This window comes from Piliocolobus tephrosceles, chromosome 14 (genome assembly GCF_002776525.5).
Source record: "Piliocolobus tephrosceles isolate RC106 chromosome 14, ASM277652v3, whole genome shotgun sequence".
Classification (NCBI taxonomy): Eukaryota; Metazoa; Chordata; class Mammalia; order Primates; family Cercopithecidae; genus Piliocolobus; species Piliocolobus tephrosceles.
The window spans coordinates 65591263-65609299 of NC_045447.1; the positions used below are offsets into that span (position 1 = coordinate 65591263).

Here is an 18037-nt window from a genome sequence, read left to right on the forward strand (position 1 = left end):
ATATACTTCTGGTGGGAGTATAAATTACTACATCCACTTTGGAAATTCATTTGGCATTGTCTACCAAAATTTATCACAGGCATACTTTATAACCCAGAAATTCTACTCATAGTCTTATACCCCAAAATAATGCATATATATGTATAACAGAAAACATGTAGACAGTGTTCATATCTCCATTATTTATATTGGCCTCAAACTGGAAACAACCCAAGGTTTGCTGGATATAGAATAAACTGTGTTGTATGCATACAATAGAATTCCATACTGCAATGCAGAAAAAACAAAACAAAACACTGTTACCTGCAATAGCAGAGAGGAACGTCACATGAAAGGCTGAACAAAATAATTCAGACATAACAGTAAATATTGTATGCTTTTTCTTACATACAGTTCAAAACCAGGCAATACAAGTTTGTATTGTTAGAAATCAGTACAGTGGTTGTCTTTGGGAAGAATATTAGGGCCAGTAATTTGCTGAGATTGGGAGATGGTTTCTGCATTGCCAATAATTTTTCATTTCTTAATATGGATGGTGGTGACATGGAAAACACATTTAGCTATACACTCATAATGTATACTTTCCTAGATACACATTATATAGAAGGTTGTTCTTTTCGGTGTTATATAATATTCAATGGTATGACCACACGACAATTTCTTTTTTTAAGCACAGGAAGAGAGACAAGGCAGTCACTTGGGTCTTATTCTTTAGGGATCCAAAGACTTAGGCCAAGGCTGCTGAAGTGACTCTTTTCTCTTCAGTGACTAAGTCTTGATCAGGCTTTAGTGTGGAGTAGTTGAGCTATAAAGGTGCCCACGATATATCTCCCCATTAGGGAGTTGTAGGGCCTAGAATGAGCCCTAAGGAAAGGAGGAGAGATTTTAAGGGTGGGTACAAGCCACTCTATTGAGTAGGAGGATGAGGAAAGAGGGGTGAAGAAAAAGTCTGCATATAATTCATGGCTCACAGCTAAGGCTCTAGAACCACATTTCCTAGGTTCAAATCCTGCCTCTGATACTTGCAAGCTATTGACCTTGGGTGATTTATTTATGCTCTATGCACACAAGTCTTCTCATCTATAAAACAGAGACAAGATGACATCTGTAATATAGAATTATTAGGAGGATCAAATGAGTTAATGTGCTTCATAAGTGTTGTGAAAGTGAACATAAGCCAGCTTGAAAGGGCATACATCTCTCAAAGTATTCAGGTTTGCAGAGTGCTGCCAAGAAGAGACCAAGTGGTTCTAGAGCAGCTGCCAAAGCTCTACAATAGCGTTCCTTGGAGGCTGCTCCATCCCCTCTCCTCTCTAGATACCCCTGAATACCCCTGATTGACTCTAGGCTACAGAAAAGCTTTGCACACTCCTCATTTCCTTCTTTTGATAAAAGCCTTCCTGCAAGGCTTCTAGAATTATCAGACCACCCTTCCAACCTCATTGAACAGACTGGCAAGCTCATGGCCTCAGAACAACAGCACACAAGCTCTATGTTTCTGTTAGCTATCACCTCATTTTCCCCTCCCACTCCCCATCCGTCTCTCTCCTCCACACTAGAATATCACTGGTTTTGTTCATACTCTATCTCCTGGGCACAGCAGGCATCCCCTTGTTGCCTGATTAAGTGGCAATGTCTTCTTCAATAGATGACTGACACTCTTTGTGTTGGTGGGTTCTGATATGTACTCAATTCTTAGCATTTGGGCAGCATTATTCAATGCCTGTTACCAAAGCACCTTTTGGACACTGCTCCTGTCCTCACTGCTCCCATCTCACCTTGAGCACAGGGCATGGCACAGGGGAGGTGCTCCATAAATATTTATGAAGGTGCAGTTGCTCGAGACGCCGTTAAATCTCTTACCTTTCTAGGAAGAACCTAAAAGTAACCTTGAGATAAAACTGTCCCCCAAACACTTCAAACTGTGAAACAGTCTACTTTAAATCCATCTCTCTTAGCATCAGGGAGCTAGGGAGATTCGTGTGTGTGTGTGTGTCTGTGTGTTTTTTCGTTTCTGTTTTTTTTTGACGGAGTCTCGCTCTTTTGCCCAGGCTGGAGTGCAGTGGTGCAAACTCCGCTCACTGCAACCTCTGCCTTCCCGGTTCAAGCGATTCTCCTGCTTCAGCCTCCCCAGTAGCTGGGACTACAGGTGCCTGCCACCATGCCTAGCTAGTTTTTGTATTTTTAGTACAGACAGGGTTTCACCATGTTGACCAGGCTGGTCTCTAACTCCAGACTTCAAGTGGCCCACCCGCCTCGTTCCCCAGAGTGCTGGGATTACAGGCATGAGCCACTGTGCCCGCGCCTGGCTTCCTCTTGGTTTTTAAACTATAATTGCAAATAAATGCTATCACAGGCCTAGCGGCACTCAGAGGGGCTTGGAGTCATGTCTATTCTTGTTTATCATCTCTCACCCTATTTGAAGAACAAGGACAGAGAGTAATAATTTGATAGATTCAGAAAATATTTATTGAGATAGGACTATGTTTCAGAAACAGTCCTACATATTTTGACAAATGAAAAAGTTTGATCCCCAAACAACCACACTGAAGCAGGCATGATTTTCCAAGGTAGGAGAACCGTGGTTAAGAATCATTACCTGCCTTGTCCAGAGTCACATAGCCTTCTGGTGGCTAAGTCAGGATTTGAACCCAAAAAGTCAATGCCTCCAGGTCCAAGTTGAAAGCCTATATTCCATTACTTTCAGAACATACTGGAGAATGAATATAACCTTTTTACATCGTCATGCCTGGTTTTCAACCCAAACTGGTTTACCCAGCTTGATAAGTTCTTTCATCCCCACAGGGTATTGAATGAATCCTGGCTATATCCAAAACTTAAATCCACATTCAAAGGAGGAAGATCTACCCCATTGATAATATTTAAAAGAATGTGCCTAGGGTTTTAAAGGCAATTTCAAAAGAAGAGTGATAAAAATGCTTTGAGGCATAGTGGAAAGCCTCCAAGGCAAGTTCTGTGACTGGGCCCCACTCATCTAGTAGTTTCATGTCCTTGCTGCATAAACTATTAAGCTATGGCCACGGGCTTGGGAATTAGAATGACCTGGATCATGAACAATCTGACTTTCAATTGGTTACTCAGTTTTTCTGAATCTCCAGTTCCTGATCTTTAAAAGAGCTTAGATGACATACAGTACTGAGCACAGAGCGGAAGCATAGTGAGACCTCAGTAAATGGTATCACTTGCCTTGATATTACTTTTAATCTAAAGTTGGGAGAAACCATTGCCCCAGGGAGGTCTTGCTTAATTAAGGTGCTGGCATTAGCCTAAATTGGTCACAGAAGAGAAGATCCAGCTTGTAGGTAGTCACTTAAAATGCCCCCCAAAAAGCTTGCATATCTAGACCTCGGGGAAACTCAGTACAGAGGGGCTGGACTCCTATGTATGAAGTAGATAGCCTGAGCTGCCCAATTAACAGGGTGCTTTCATTAGAATGAGGGCCATTAAGATCACATCTATGAATGAGCCTGGAGACTGATTGCACATGGACCTCTTCTTCGCCCACCAAGACAGTAACTGTAGACTCAACGTGTACATAATGTACGAGCTTCTCAATTATTCACCATGTTGACTTCGTGGCGCTCTATGCACATCCTCAGGTCTATCTCCATTTGGGAGCAAAACCTAGAGAGTGGGTGTTCTGTCTAAAAAAACAAAGCATTACAAGTACAAACTACACAGGATGTTTATGATGATAAAATGGCAGTGATTGTCACCAAATCCCATTTTCTAGGCAAATTTCTAAGAATTGTACAACAGACGTGGATCATCATTCGTAGATGGTATACATTTGTTATTTTCATAGAATGGATTTATTAAAACATAGTTAAAAACTATTCCTTTAAAACAACTTTTTGTAAAACTTTTCAAAATCTTAAAATCATTTTTAAAAACAATTCTTGGTTGCACCATGTGTTCTGATTTAGTGATCGGAAAATATGGTCTCTGTACAGAGATGGAATCTTTATATTTTTTAGGATGATGGTTATCTACTAGGGTATTAGCACATGATCACATTTCTTTGAGGTATGTCAGATAAGAATATTATAAAGTATTTAACTTTTTAGTTAGGTACTTCCTTTATCAATTAGAGCAGATTTGATGTTATCCCCATAAAGTGATCATCCTCCCTCACTTGCATTCTGTTACTGTTTTTTGTTTTAATTTTGTTTTGTTTCTTTTTTTGTTTGTTTCGTTTTTTGAGACAGAGTCTTGCTCTGTCGCCCAGGCTGGAGCACAGTGGTGCGATCTCGGCTTACTTCAACCTCCACCTCCCGGGTTCAAGTGATTCTCCTGCCTCAGCTTCCCGAGTAGCTGGGACTACAGGCCCATGCCACGACCCATGCCCAGCTAATTTTTTGTATTTTTTGTAGAAATGGGGTTTTATCATGTTAGCCAGGATGGTCTTGACCTCCTGACCTTGTGATCCGCCCACTTTGGCCTCCCAAAGTGCTGGGATTACAGGCGTGAGCCACTGCGCCTGGCCTGTTACTGGGTAATAAGAGAAAGACGGCTGGGCGCGGTGGCTCATGCCTATAATCCCAGCACTTTGGGAGGCCAAGGCGGGCAGATCACGAGGTCAGGAGTTCGAGACTAGCCTGGCCAATATGGGGAAACTCTGTCTCTACTAAAAATACAAAAATTGGCCAGGCGTGGTGGTGCGCACTTGTAGTCCCAGCTACTCAGGGGTTTGAGGCAGAAGAATTGCTTGAACCCAAGAGGCAGAGGTTGCAGTAAGCCGAGATCGCGCCACTGTACTCCAGCCTTCGTTTCAAAAAAAAAAAAAAAAAAAAAAGAAAAAAAAAAAAAAAAAAAAAAAAAAAAAAGAAAAAGAGAAAGACCAGGAGTCACTGTGAGTGGGCCCAGGATTTGCAGGGGGGTCAGGCGTTTGGCATGTGGACATCAAATGTTAATTATGACCTGGAGCATAAAAGGTGATGAGTGGCTATCCTGGGACATTTCAGTCTATAAAGGAGTTTGTGGTCACAGTAGTTATGGTGACGCTGAGCATATTGGCATACAGAAGCCCCTTCCCCACATGCTCTGAAAAAAACATTAATACAAAGAGAGCTTGTTTAGAGTCAGGCGGTGTCTTTTAGGATGCTAGCATTGCAACTAACTAGCTTAGTAGTCATAAATAAGTCACTTTACCTCTCTGAACTTTGTTTTTCATCTATAAGAAGAGCATTTGATCTAGATCAAGAACTGTACACTTAGGGGTATAGAAAGCAAGTCAGAAATCTAAGTGAGGAAAGCAGGCCAGTATGATACAAGAAGGGGCAAAAGGGGACTGTGGAGACCAAGCCCCAGCTGAAGGGGGCAGTTGCTACTCCACTCCAAACTATTGGTGTTATGTGCGCAACACTTGCCCAAAAAGTCTCACCTTCCACTTGTTCAAAAAGAGCAAAACATCTAGATTTTTCAACAAAATATACCAAATTTTAAATGCTAACAGTCAATATCAACATTACAAATTTACGAGGGAGAAAACAAAAGATGGTTCCACTTTTGTTTCTTAATCTCTTATCTGCAGGTCTCAAAAGTCTCTTTTAGTTTTAACAACTTTACAATTCTATGACTATTTGTCACTAATTTCACAATTTTGTGACCATTCACTAATATCAACAATGCAAATAGAAAATTAAGTGGAAAAATTATTAAATGAAATTATATTCATTTTAAGATTATAACTATGCAATCATATATATATAATATATAAGCAGATAGGAGATCAAAATACATGCATATGAAACAAATTTTTTAGGTGATGGGACTGTGGGTGGATATCTTTTTTATCTTGCTAATTGTTCATTTAAAGTACCTCTATTATTGTTCACATAACCAAAAAAATTAAAGATAATGGTAAATATATATATATATATATACACACACATACACACACACACACGTTGAGGGCAGCTCAGGGCTCCATGCCATGGCTCACACCTATAATCCTAGCACTTTGGGAGACTGAGACAGGAAGATCACTTGAGCCCAGGAGTTTGAAATCAGACTAGGCAAAAGGGTGACATCCCATCTCTACAAAAAAGGATAACAAATTAGCCAGGCATGGTGGTGCACACCTGTGGTCCCAGTTACTCAGGAGGCTGAGGTGGGAGGATCCCTTGGGTCTGGAGGTCAAGGATATAGTGAGTCCTGATAGCACCACTGCACTCCAGGCTGGGTGACAGAGCAAGACCTTATCACAAAAGAAAAAAAAGGTGGGGAGCAATTCAGATGGTGCCAGATATGAAGAAAAAAGGGAGAGGCAGTAACTTGAGGTGTGTTCTTGAAACTTGTATTTCTATTCTGACCTCTGTATTTGCTTGTCAATCATCCTGAACAAAAAGTTGGTAAAAGAAGGCAGTACTGGTTGCATGCTAGGTAAATTCTATGTGCCTGAATTTTTCCATCTACCACTGCTCCTTCCTCTCTTCTTCTGTTTACAAAATATTTCTCACATCATGAACCATAATGGCATCAAAATTTTCCCAACTTTGTTAGTTTGGCTTTTGAATATATTATAGGAGGGTTTTGTTTGGTTTATTTTGTTTTAGTGGATGAAGTGGGATGGGAAGGGCAGCTGACTTATCATCCTTAATTACATTTTTCTTTGGTTTCTGTATTAACACTATTTTCATTCTACAAGCCCACATCAGCTGCCTGCACGGTGAGCAGAAAACCACAGGTTGTTATTTAGTGTTTATTTGAAGGTTTTCAAAACACCCCACGGGAAGGCTACTCTTTTCTAAACAAATTTGGAGGAAAATATTAGCACAAAGGAGAAGGTCTTCATATCATGAATGCAGAGATCCTCAAAAACCTATCTATCCTTTATGGCAGCACCCAGCCCCAGGTCCAGACCCATGCTAAGCATGCAATGTGTGTTTGTAGTAGGAATGAATTCCTCCTCTACTCCCTGGGCTGCACCTATAATTTCTTACTTATGGAATACAGACACAAAATATAGTTATTGATCTTCTTTAAGTAACAGGCAACTTGAAATGATATCAACATGTTCTAGATATGCCAACAGGAATCTGTGACACTGGGGACATTTGGCCACAGGATTTGAATCCAGGAGAATTAACATTGACTTTCTTTTGAACGTGGACCCACTGAGCAAAAGGCAGGATGGTCTTTTGCCAGGACTATACTGAAGGATCAGTAGACTGTCTAGCGCTTTTGTGCATCCTGTTGCCTCACTAATTTCTGGATTGCCAGATGCCTCTGTTTTTTGAAAATGGTTTAAAAAATACCTTAGTAATTCTGTTGTTTCAGAAACCTTACATATGGCATAAAATATCCTGAAGATTTTTTCAGAAAACACTTGCTTTTTTATGCTCAATTTAATCATTATAGCTGAAACTGATTCCAATTTATTGTTTTCTTTTTAAGGGCATTTTGATGGTTGAAATTCTAAAGTTACACAAAAGTGTGAGTAAGCAAGATAGGAAGATTAATTGCTCATAGTATTTTTATAAGTCTTAAAAACATAAGTAGGCTAAGAAATGGTTGATACTTCAAATTGAGAATTCATAACAATTGCAATAAACATTATTTTTTGAAGCTAGAAGGCATCCTGGATTTACCACTGTTGAATCAGAGAGCAGATTTTTCACACATTGAGTCATAACTGCAGGCTTTTTTTTTTTTTTCTTTCCTGTAAACCACTTTAACCTGCTCTTGAAAACCTCTGGTTGGTACATGGAATAAGTCTGAGTCTGTCTCTATTTAGCCTGTGAAATTTAACAAGGCCATAGCCTGGGGTTGGTAAGGCTATGAGCCATACCACCATCTCAGGTTTTTGATGACACCACAAACCACTTGAGATTTATTATGTTAGCAGATGTCATCAGATCTGTGTGTGCACAGGTGCAGCATGTAGTTAGTGAAAGAAGGAACACTGCATGTGTATATTTATTTTTGTACCCATACTCTCAATGGTTAGAAAATGACCCAGTGTGTCTGTCCTGGGCAGTGTGGTGTTTCAACTCCACTGCAGATGCCTATCTTGTAATTTCTTGAAGTCTTTTCCACAAACATAATTTTTTATGATGGGCGACTATGTCTTGTAGGAATTATATTGCATTTGTTGTTACCATCAATATCTAAAGAAGAAGCATAAGGATTTACAGCAAAAGACTGTTATAACCAATGAAAAATACAAATTATTACCATGATTTGTTATTTATGCCTGGGTTTTCCTCTTACAGGACAATACACTAGACATGCACTCTCCTCTCCTTAATGAAAGTAGTGCAGGGACAGCTCTCATCTATTGAAATCTGACAAAACATCAACATTTGGCACTTTATAAATGTCCTAATTTAAGCTTCCCTATTTTTATATAATTAGGAAATATTTAAAACTATTGGAGGCAATAAGAAATATGAATCTTTCCAAATTTATGTTAAAGAATACAACATTCATTTTTAAATTCTAAAAATAGTTATCCAATTGTTTTAAAAGAAGTGTTTATATGTTCATATTCAAAAACATGTATTTTTTAAATTCTAAAAATATTATTTTTCAATATCCAATTGTTTTAAAAGATAGTATATGTTTTATTTAGTATTGCATCCTAAATATGCCACTATCTTTATTACATACATTAAATTTGCACAAATTCTGGTATAATAATGGATTAAATATAAAAATCTAATAAATCAGTGTGTACACTTTAATTAATATAAAAATCATAGAAATTAAAACACACTTTCTGTATTTTTGAGAAATAGAAAAGTAAGACAAAATAAACACCTTTGGGGTAATGACTGAAAATTACTGGTTTAGATGGGGTAGAAGAATTACTTCAATTATGACATAAAGCATTGTAATAATGCAGGCCTTTTAGAAATAATTATATAGTGATTATTCTCAAAGATAAATACACACAGATGTTGCTAGTACATTTTTAAAATTCTTAATTTGAAGAAAACATACAGAAAGTGCATTACCAGTTAATTGGCTTTAGGAAGAACCAGAAAAATCTTAAGTGCAAGTGTACTTGTGAAGCTTCTGGTAAGTTCCATGGAATGAATTGTGCCTGCAACTTAAGGCAGAAAAAAACGACATTTAAAAACATTGGAATCACTTCAGTGCCAGAGGCCCAAAATGCTTAACTAGTGTTGGACAGTGCTTATTTTAAAAACAATGAATAATTAGTTATAATTTATAACAAAAGATTAATATAAAAAGATACTGGACCTTAATTATATTCTTAGAAATGCTTTCGACCAAGATAATTTTCATTTAAAAAGGAGCATCTATTTTAAAACACTTCTCATTTTTTGCATATTTATTTACATTGCAAAATATGAAAACCAGAAAATCAGGCGACGTAGATGAAAAGACCATAACTATTAACCAATTAAAAAATTTAGAAGCAACAACACGTTGAGGTGACTAAAAATTAGCAAGACCAATTTCTATAAGACATGCTTGAAAATCAGTCTCCTTATTTTATAAACCTTAGGTATCATCTAATGATGATATGTGTACATATTTGACCAACAGAAGAATTACGGATATAGGAATAAGTATTATTATAAGCTTCGCATGTCAAAAGAAACAAACGACATGCAAATAAAAAAAGATAATCTATGAAAGCCTGAATATGACACACAATTGTACATTTTATGACTAAATAATATGCTTAGATAGAAATTCTCTGACAGGTGACACAAACTCTAGATTCCTCCAAGTCATCATGAGAATGGAATACTTTTCTCTTTCTTTCCCTGTTCCTTTTCCTATTTTGTGTCTCAAAATATTTCCTAAACAAATCTAGATTCTCTCCATAATGTCCTTTCTCCTTTGCATGAAATGATGTTGGGATGGATTGGTAATTCTGCTGCGGACTTCAAATAATACCAGAGAAGACTCTCTGTTGTACACTTACATAAAAGTTTTAGTATTTGATAACACTGCCCATGTAAGTGTTACTTATTTCTATATCCATCATTCTTCTGTTGGTCAAGTGTTATCCTCTCACTCTAAATTTTTTATTTAGCTGCATTGAATCTTTATATTTTATATTTGTTTCCTCAGTACTAAATGTGATTTACTTGACCATGAAACTACTATTTGGAAATCCTAGAATGAAAACAGATCTGTTTGTCACCCACTTGACCTGAGTGGGGAGACTGAGTTATAGATATACTAGCTGAGTAGTTAAAATAACTTGGAGCAAGATAGACATTAAAAATTAATTTTCCTTCGGAAGTTATAGCTGAGTATAGAGATAGATACATGTGTTTATCCCCTCCCTCCCAGTCCATTCATTCCCCTTCTCCAAGCTGTATAGCTACATAGATAAATACTGTGCTAATTTTTTTGGAAGGGAAATTGGGAACTGTAAAACTTGCAGTTAAACAAATGATTTTAAAGTTGGGCATTTTCTAAGGTCTAATTGGGTCAATCTCACTTTTAGTTTTGCACTTATTATCACTGAAAATAGCTATGTATATTATTCATACACTGACGAACATACGCATGATGTGTGTATATATATAAGGGGAAAAAAACCTTCTTTTTTGTAATGAGGCCATGTCTTTTTTAAAAAATACTGTGTGTCCTAGGAGGTATGAACCTGAACTATGTTGTTTAAGTTCTCTAAGACTTTGAGGGTAAACATAATCGGGATTAAAATACTGACGTGCTCACATTTAGTAGAGAGATAAGAATAATTCATCGGTAGCTATTCTAGTCTCACTGGTAATCACATAATTCAACAGGGTTTTTAGAGAATATCTGAAGCTATTGTCTGTTGTGCAATTACATAATTAGGATCACTGTAATAAAGTCTTTTCTAAATGTATGTGGGTTACTACTAAGTAAATGTTAGGGCTAGTGTTATATTTTTACTTTTAATACTTGCATAACAACTTCAACTGTTAAACATTATTTCCCCACATAACTACAGATACTTAACATGAAAAGAATTGGATTACTCAAAAACTAAGAAAAAAAATCCCCCCACATATATTTAAGTTTCCAAAATGCTGATCAAAACCGCTTTCTTTATGAACATTAACTCACTATCCAATCTCTAGAGTGTTTACTTCTGGGAACTCCGGGGTTGTGTATCTCTTTGGTGTTGGTTGTTTCACCCACTTCTAAATGACTGATCTATTTTTTTGATATTCGCGTGACTACCTATAAGTCAAAGTGCGCTCTTTTTGGTCTTTTTGCTTTAATGATAACGCTGCGCAGCCAGGAATATTTCGGGAGTCCTCTTACACGGAAACAAAAGTGGCCTGGCTAAGTTAAAGCCAGCAACGTGGCGGGAAGTGAGGAAGTAACAGCAATTCCTTACTCTTTATCATTATTGTTGTTTTAGAGTCTTTGCGCGGCGTTTTCGGCCGGGTTCCAGCTCCAGAAGGCCCGCGAGGGGCCCCACGCCCGCGGCGCGCCGCAGACACACAGTCGGGGAGCACAAAGGCGCCGGGAGCCCGGGCAGCAGCTCCCGAGACGGTCACGCCCTCGCCGCTCTCCGGCCCCACGCGGCCGCACAAAGACCAGACCCCCACGACTACCCACGCACCCCCCCACGCTCGCGAAGGGCGCTGCGCGGCGCAGGCCGCCACACCCACTCGGGCCCGCTCCCGCCTCCCCGGCCCCGGGCGCCCTGATGAATATGCATCGCGGCGCGCCCGCCCCCGGCTCCTCCTTTCGGTTTCCTTCCCGCCGCCAGGCGGAAGCGAAGAGCCGCGCTTCCCGCGCGCCCAGGCCGACCGGGGTGGGGTGGGGTGGGGTGGGGTGGGGTGGGGTGGGGTGGGGTGGGGCGGGGCGGGGCGGGGCGGGCCGCGAGCGGGAGAAAGAGAAAGCCAGGGAGGCGACTGCCGGAGGAGCGCGGGCCGGGCACGGAAGGGTGCGCTGCTGGGTGGCGGTTCCGGGGCAGCCCCGCCGCGGGCCAGGCCAATCCGAGGGCAGGGAAGGGGCGATCGCGCGACCCCGGGGCCGTGCCGGCTGCATCTGACCGGCGCAGCCTCCACTCCTGGAGCAGCCTCGCTAAAACAACAATAAAACCCACCAAACACACACACACATGCACACACGCACACGCGGGCGGACACACACACACCATCCTGGACGGCGTTCAAGTCAACCACGAGAAACAGCCTTCTGCAAGGGAGAGGAAAGAAAGCTGGAGATCCAGACAGACCGAAGGGCTGCCTGCTTTTAAACTTGACTTTGACCGCCTTTTCTTCTCGGGTCAAGAATTGTGGCAGTGCAGAAATTACAATTAAAAAATATATAAGACTACTCCCGGATTTGCTTTTTTTTTTTTTTTTTTTTTTAACTAAACAAAAAGCGACACCAAAACAACCCCTGAGAAAATCCACAAATCTGTACCTGAGACACGTCAAGTCAGCGGCCCAGGGTTCTGTTACAGACTCAAGATCTCTTTTATTTAATGCAATACAGTGCGATGGTATGTGGCTTTGAAATGATGGGTTTTGTTTGCTTCTTTTATTCGTTCCTTGCACCCCCTCCTACCCCTGGCACAGTTTTTCTTTTCCTGTTTGTGGATTGCAAAGTGGCTGTTTGACCCCTTTCCTAAATGTCATTTCTGCTTTACAGGTTGTAAACTATAGTGCTGCATTTGCAGAACTAATTTGCAAATATGTATTCTTATTATTTAGCTTTGGCAACTTTAGTACATGTGACACACTCTTATGGTGGAAATCAGTGAGTAACATTGTGAGTCCAAACGGGCAGAATCTAGCATTTTTTTTTCTGCTTTAACTCTCTACTTTATCCCCCTCTACCCTCAGTGGTGGAAAAAAATTACTGTTCAAATGGTACTTTGGTTCTACCTTGTAGGCCATTCTCGCCTCTTGAAGCATTCTTTTCTCCATTCTAATTCACAGATATTCTCATTTAAAAATACATTTTTAAGTGAAAGAAGTACTATTTAACTCTGATTGGTGTGTTGGAATGTTTAAAATCAGTATTCATTCTAAAGTTTAGTCCTAATTCCCATCCCCTCATCCCTGAATTTGTGGCATCGTATTGTTAGCCTTTCTTCCGCACCCCCCACCAACTTTTTACAACAGATTATGACGGATTTCTTTCCACTCGTGTTAATACTTCCCCCTGCAACCCCGCTATTTTTGCTGCAGACTTTTTTCCTCTGCCTAAGTCTGTGTGTGTCTCTATCTCTCGTTCCCCGTGTCCTCTTTTTGCCAATACGTCTGGGACACATTTTAATGCACAATATCCCATCCATTAAGTTGTGGTTGAATGTGAAGTGTGTGAGGACTTGGCAGCTTTCAGGTTAAAGGGGGCGGGGAAGCCAGAATTATTAGTGGCGTGATCAGAATTATTATTAGGGCTGTGAACATGGCCATCTTCTGCTCCGGTTGGAAGAACTACCATTGAACTTGAGACGGGACAGACAAGATCTCCAAGTATTCCCCCCACCCCCCCACCCAAGTACAGTAGCTGGCAGGGAAAAGGCGCCAAAATACACAAGATTAACTCTGACTTTCTTTGAATGGATCTTATAGCACCATCCTTGTAACTTTAACTTCCAATAGGTGGGAAAAAGTTAACTTTTGATCCCACACTTGAACAGACATTTAAATCAGCCCTAAAATGGAATAAGTCCAGAAAGTCACATACGCGTGCTTATGTGGTTAGAAAAGAATGCACGTGTAAATAAGCAGAGTGTATGTGTGTATATGACTAAGGAGTTCAAGATTTAATCAAAATCAGAATTAGTGTGACTTTCCAGTGCATTTACGATATGAAGAAAAGCGCTGTGAGTCAAAGAAACTGACCTTTAAGCATCCTAAGTAAAAACTGCAAAGAGTTTGTGAAACACAAAATGCTGTGGTTTCCAGTTTTACATTTGAGGTTTGATGTTTTCATTTAATGGTATGAGAGATGGAGAAAGCTCTAGCGCTGAAAAGTCCCTCTTAAATCATATGTGGGCAAAGGTCAAGCACTCCAACTCACTGATGCAATATACTACAGATTCCTGCCTAAGTGATGAGGAACACAGGAAAAAGTGCTTGGGCAATAAAATTATTAGAACGGTAATTATCATCGGTGGTTGGGACTGCATTCTTGTGCACTGGGAAAACGTTTTTACTGGCCCTGATGAATTTTAAAGCCAAGTATTGTTGAAAGCTATTTTAATAGGAAATTGATTAGCTGAGTGTTCCATATAATAAATGGTGACAGTTTCATTGTTTGAGGTCCAAAATAAATTTTTATTCTTTAGCAGACATAGGCATCCAGTTAATTTTAATACGGTCAGACTGAACAGCAGCATAATTTTGAGTGAATGTGATGTCACGAACACCTGTAACTTTGTTTTTGGAGTTTTTGACATTACACAATTTGATAATATTACCGCTTTGAGATTCATTGGCTTGTATAGTTAAAATTTCAGATACATTCAGAGATAAAGTTTACTGAACATATATTTTGTTTAGGCCCAGTTGTTTGTATTTTTTCATTGTAATTATGTAATTGTTTCTTAAATTTTAATTTGAAAATTAAAATGCACAATTCTGTTGTTATGCATTGTTTTGATTTTGAAATTCTGTTGTTTATGCATTGTTATGCAGTTTTTAAAGAAGAAATGAGAGAAAGGGGTGCAGAAAGTTTGAGTTGTTCTGCCATGCACTTTTTATACTTAATACAGAATGTAAAGACTACTTAGCCATTTTGGACAGAGCTTTCTATACCTGTCTTAAAAACCCATCTGTTTTCCTATGTTACAAGGCATGTGTATATGGGTAATAGAAGCCAGTTTACATGTAGAAATAAAATGATCATATAGTTTTACTTTATAGGTCAGCTGTTTTGAAAAAGAGCAGTAACTGCAACTCTCAATATCAGCAGACAAGAGACATTGTGTGAGGGAGTATATGGAACCTTTCCTTTGTTAACATTGTGGATGAAGTGAGGCAACTATTACCTCTATTTTCAAAGTTTAAAATACATCGTGCAAAAGTTACAGGGCAACTGCTGACTCTGTAATCTGTGGAGCAAATGTCTTCCAATGTTGGGAATCTCTGTTGATGAACTGGCCTCATCTCTGTTGAGAAGTGAAAACCAGCTAACCTTAATGGAGGAATCTGGCCCAGGTGGTGTTGAGATCAGAACTGTATTATAACTGGTAAATATGCTAGAAATATAGACATACTTAGTGGGACACTTTTTTTTTTTTTTTTTTAAACAGTGGAGTAGAGTAGAGGCATTTCAGAAGTGATATTATTAACGTCATTTTTCTCATTTACTTTTGTCCTCAGGGGACACCAAACAGCTCCCAGAGGAGGAGAAAAAGGTCCAAGAATATTTGTTTATTCATTTCAGTGAAAGGCAAAGGGCTAGCAATGGGGGTGGGGAAACTAACCAGTTGTGAATTCTCTGGTGGGGAAAAAATTACTACCCTAATTTGACAATAGTAGTTTAAGGGCTGGGTATGATTTTGTTTTTTGTTTAAGAGTAGTAGACAGTAGTAGTAGTACTCAGGCGTAGTTTAAGAGCTGAGTAATTTGATTACCTGAGCTGGTTAAATTGATTTTGCAATTCTCATCAAGTACAGGCACTTTCAATATTTGTTGGTTGTTTATATCTGCATTTATGAGTGGATTTTTGGTGTTTCTCCTTATTGGATATAAATTTGTGTTTTCCAGACTACACATGTATGATTTTTATGGTTCATTTGGAAAAAGGAAAGATCCCTGGGCATGGTGCAGTAGATACTTGCAGTTTTGCAGGCCTGCTTTCTGGGGTCAGGAGGTCATCTGTCTCTTTCGTATTTAGTTTTTAAATATTGGTATTGGCAATGCAGCCAGGGTGTGTAGAACTGTTGAACCTTCTTGCAAATCACATGCAAGAGCTAAAAAAAAAAGTCATCGGGTGTATTGGAAATGACAGCTTTGTTAAGCTCCAAGAAATCTTTCATGAAACTGCCCAGGATTTGCAACCTGTCGCTGCAGTTTCTTTAGGAAGGCAATGGTTAAAAGAAAAATAATATTAGATACTTGAGATGTCAAGCTCCTCTCTGGAGATCTGTAGTGAAAGGCTCAAATGTGGTAGCATTGCTTATTTCAAATATACAACTGGGTTTTGAAAAATCCAGTGAGCTGAAGCACTGGCATTCTATTTAGAAATCAATAAACTTTCTGTTAGTTAGAAATGAAACTATTTTTCCCACCTTATAAGGTAGCAAGGAGATCTAGTGAGGAAATCTTTAAGAATAATGAAATAACAGAGTTTCCTGTTGCTGAGAGAATCATTCACTTTACCTCCTTAGCCAGGTTTTGGGGTGAATGAAAGTGGCCTGTCACACCAGTGCTTTTAACCCTCTGAGTGTAGGAGGGAGAAATGGAGTTTAGGAGTGGTAAGTACCAAAGTTTGAGAAGTGTTTGGCCCACTTTGATACTATCAGAAGCTTTTCAGAGATATTTCCACTCTTAATACCACGACACAGACATGCTACAAAAAAGAGAAAGTGAATACAATACATGCACTTTCTCAGTTCCTCCTTCTACCTCAGATTTAAAAGATTGAGATTTTCAAACCAAAGGCGGTGGACAAGTGTTATGCTAAGAGAAGCCAGGTATCCCATGCAACCAAATCCACCAGCCCCTCTTTCCAAAGGATTCCCTTCCCTAGAGTACTTCCAGGGAAGGCCTGCAATGACCTTGGCATTGGCTGGACAAGAAGCAGTGTTTTGGGGGGTGTCAGCCCTTCTCCACATAGCTGCAAGGCCTGAGAAGACAGTCAAAGCCACACAAACTGAGCACCCCCATAAACCTTTTTCAGGAAGTCTCTGTTGCTCACTCTTCATTCCTCTTTGGTTTTCCTCACCTCACCATACTCCCATCTCATTTTCTTTTTTTCTGAGAGACAAATCAAAAACAAAAACTATCAAGCATCCTCCATGGTCATCAAAGTGCAACCAGCCATAAGCACCCTTAAACGTGGGGCAATGGAAAGAGATTTGAACCCCTAAGTGATGGGCCTGGGAGGCCCCAGACATCTTCACTTCTCTGGGGACTTACCTGGGTCTGACGCTGCTTCTTCGCCCCTGGTGCTGCTGAAGCTTTTGTGGGCTCTTCTGTGTAATACTTGTCAATTTTTCCTCTTTCTTTTTTAAGCTTGTGAAAAACTTTTGGATGCAACCTAGTTTTGGTGGCAGAAGGAGACGGTTTCTGTTGGGAAGGGAAACTAATAAAGGGAGGAGGGGTGGCGATGTCGGGAGACACTTGCCCAGGGCTCAGCACTGGGCCTCTTTTTGCCAGGGGACAACGGCTGGTTCTGGGCTCTCAGGCTGAAAGGAGTGCTCTCTGGGTGCCAGGATTTCACTGGGGGTGGTGTGGTGAGGAGGGAGGGAAGAAAGGAGGGAGGGAGAGAAGGAGAGATGGGCGCTCGATTTTTAAAGAGACCCCGAAATAATGGCTTCTGTGAGAGTCCAGGCATTGAAAGAGGTGTGTTCAAGGACATTAGTGCATTCCTGCCAAAGGGAATGTCTTTTATGGTAAATTAACTCCAGTTAAATTGAATATTTGTTCAAAGGGAAACTCCAGTAGTTAAAGCTGGTATTATCAGTAGAGCTTCCCCGCCTCCTCCCCTCAGAATCTGGTGAGGGTGAGAAAAGGGATGCAGTGTAATGTGCGATACAAAGTGATGCTTTCGTGCTGGTGGTTTGTGCGTGTGTGTAAGATGAGGTTGCCTAAAATTTCTGAGATAAATGAGTATTTGCTGGATTAACCTGTCACCTCATTTCTTTCATCCATAAAGACTGCCAACTTTATGCCAGCTTTTCAAAAAGAAGAAATGACCCACACAAAGGAAACTAACGTTGTCAGAACGCTGACTCCAGGATTTGCCGGGGCAGGGGCGGGGACCGCAGGGAGGCCGCTCCCAGAGCGTGTGGCCGAAAGGGTTAACTCGCAGGGGTCCGCGCGATTTCCTCGACTTTACCTGTTTCCCCAGCCCCAGCAGCACCCCCTCCCCGGCCGCCCGAACTCCCCACCCCCCAGCG

At 40.2% G+C, this 18037-nt stretch overlaps 1 protein-coding gene across 12 annotated transcripts in view; it reads left to right on the top strand.

The window, feature by feature from the left end:
* The window catches only part of NFIB (nuclear factor I B), a 444635-nt gene that overhangs the window by 189581 nt on the left and 237017 nt on the right, over positions 1–18037 (top strand). For 7 of the 12 annotated variants that reach the window (XM_031933967.1, XM_031933969.1, XM_031933971.1 and 4 more), the window contains exon 1: positions 12019–12460. The exons of the other annotated variants lie outside the window; for them this stretch is intronic. In XM_031933967.1, the coding sequence (XP_031789827.1) occupies positions 12443–12460 (18 nt within the window). In that variant the 5' untranslated portion in view covers positions 12019–12442. Of the gene's footprint in view, positions 1–12018; positions 12461–18037 lie in introns of those variants that run through there. 12 annotated transcript variants of the gene reach the window in all.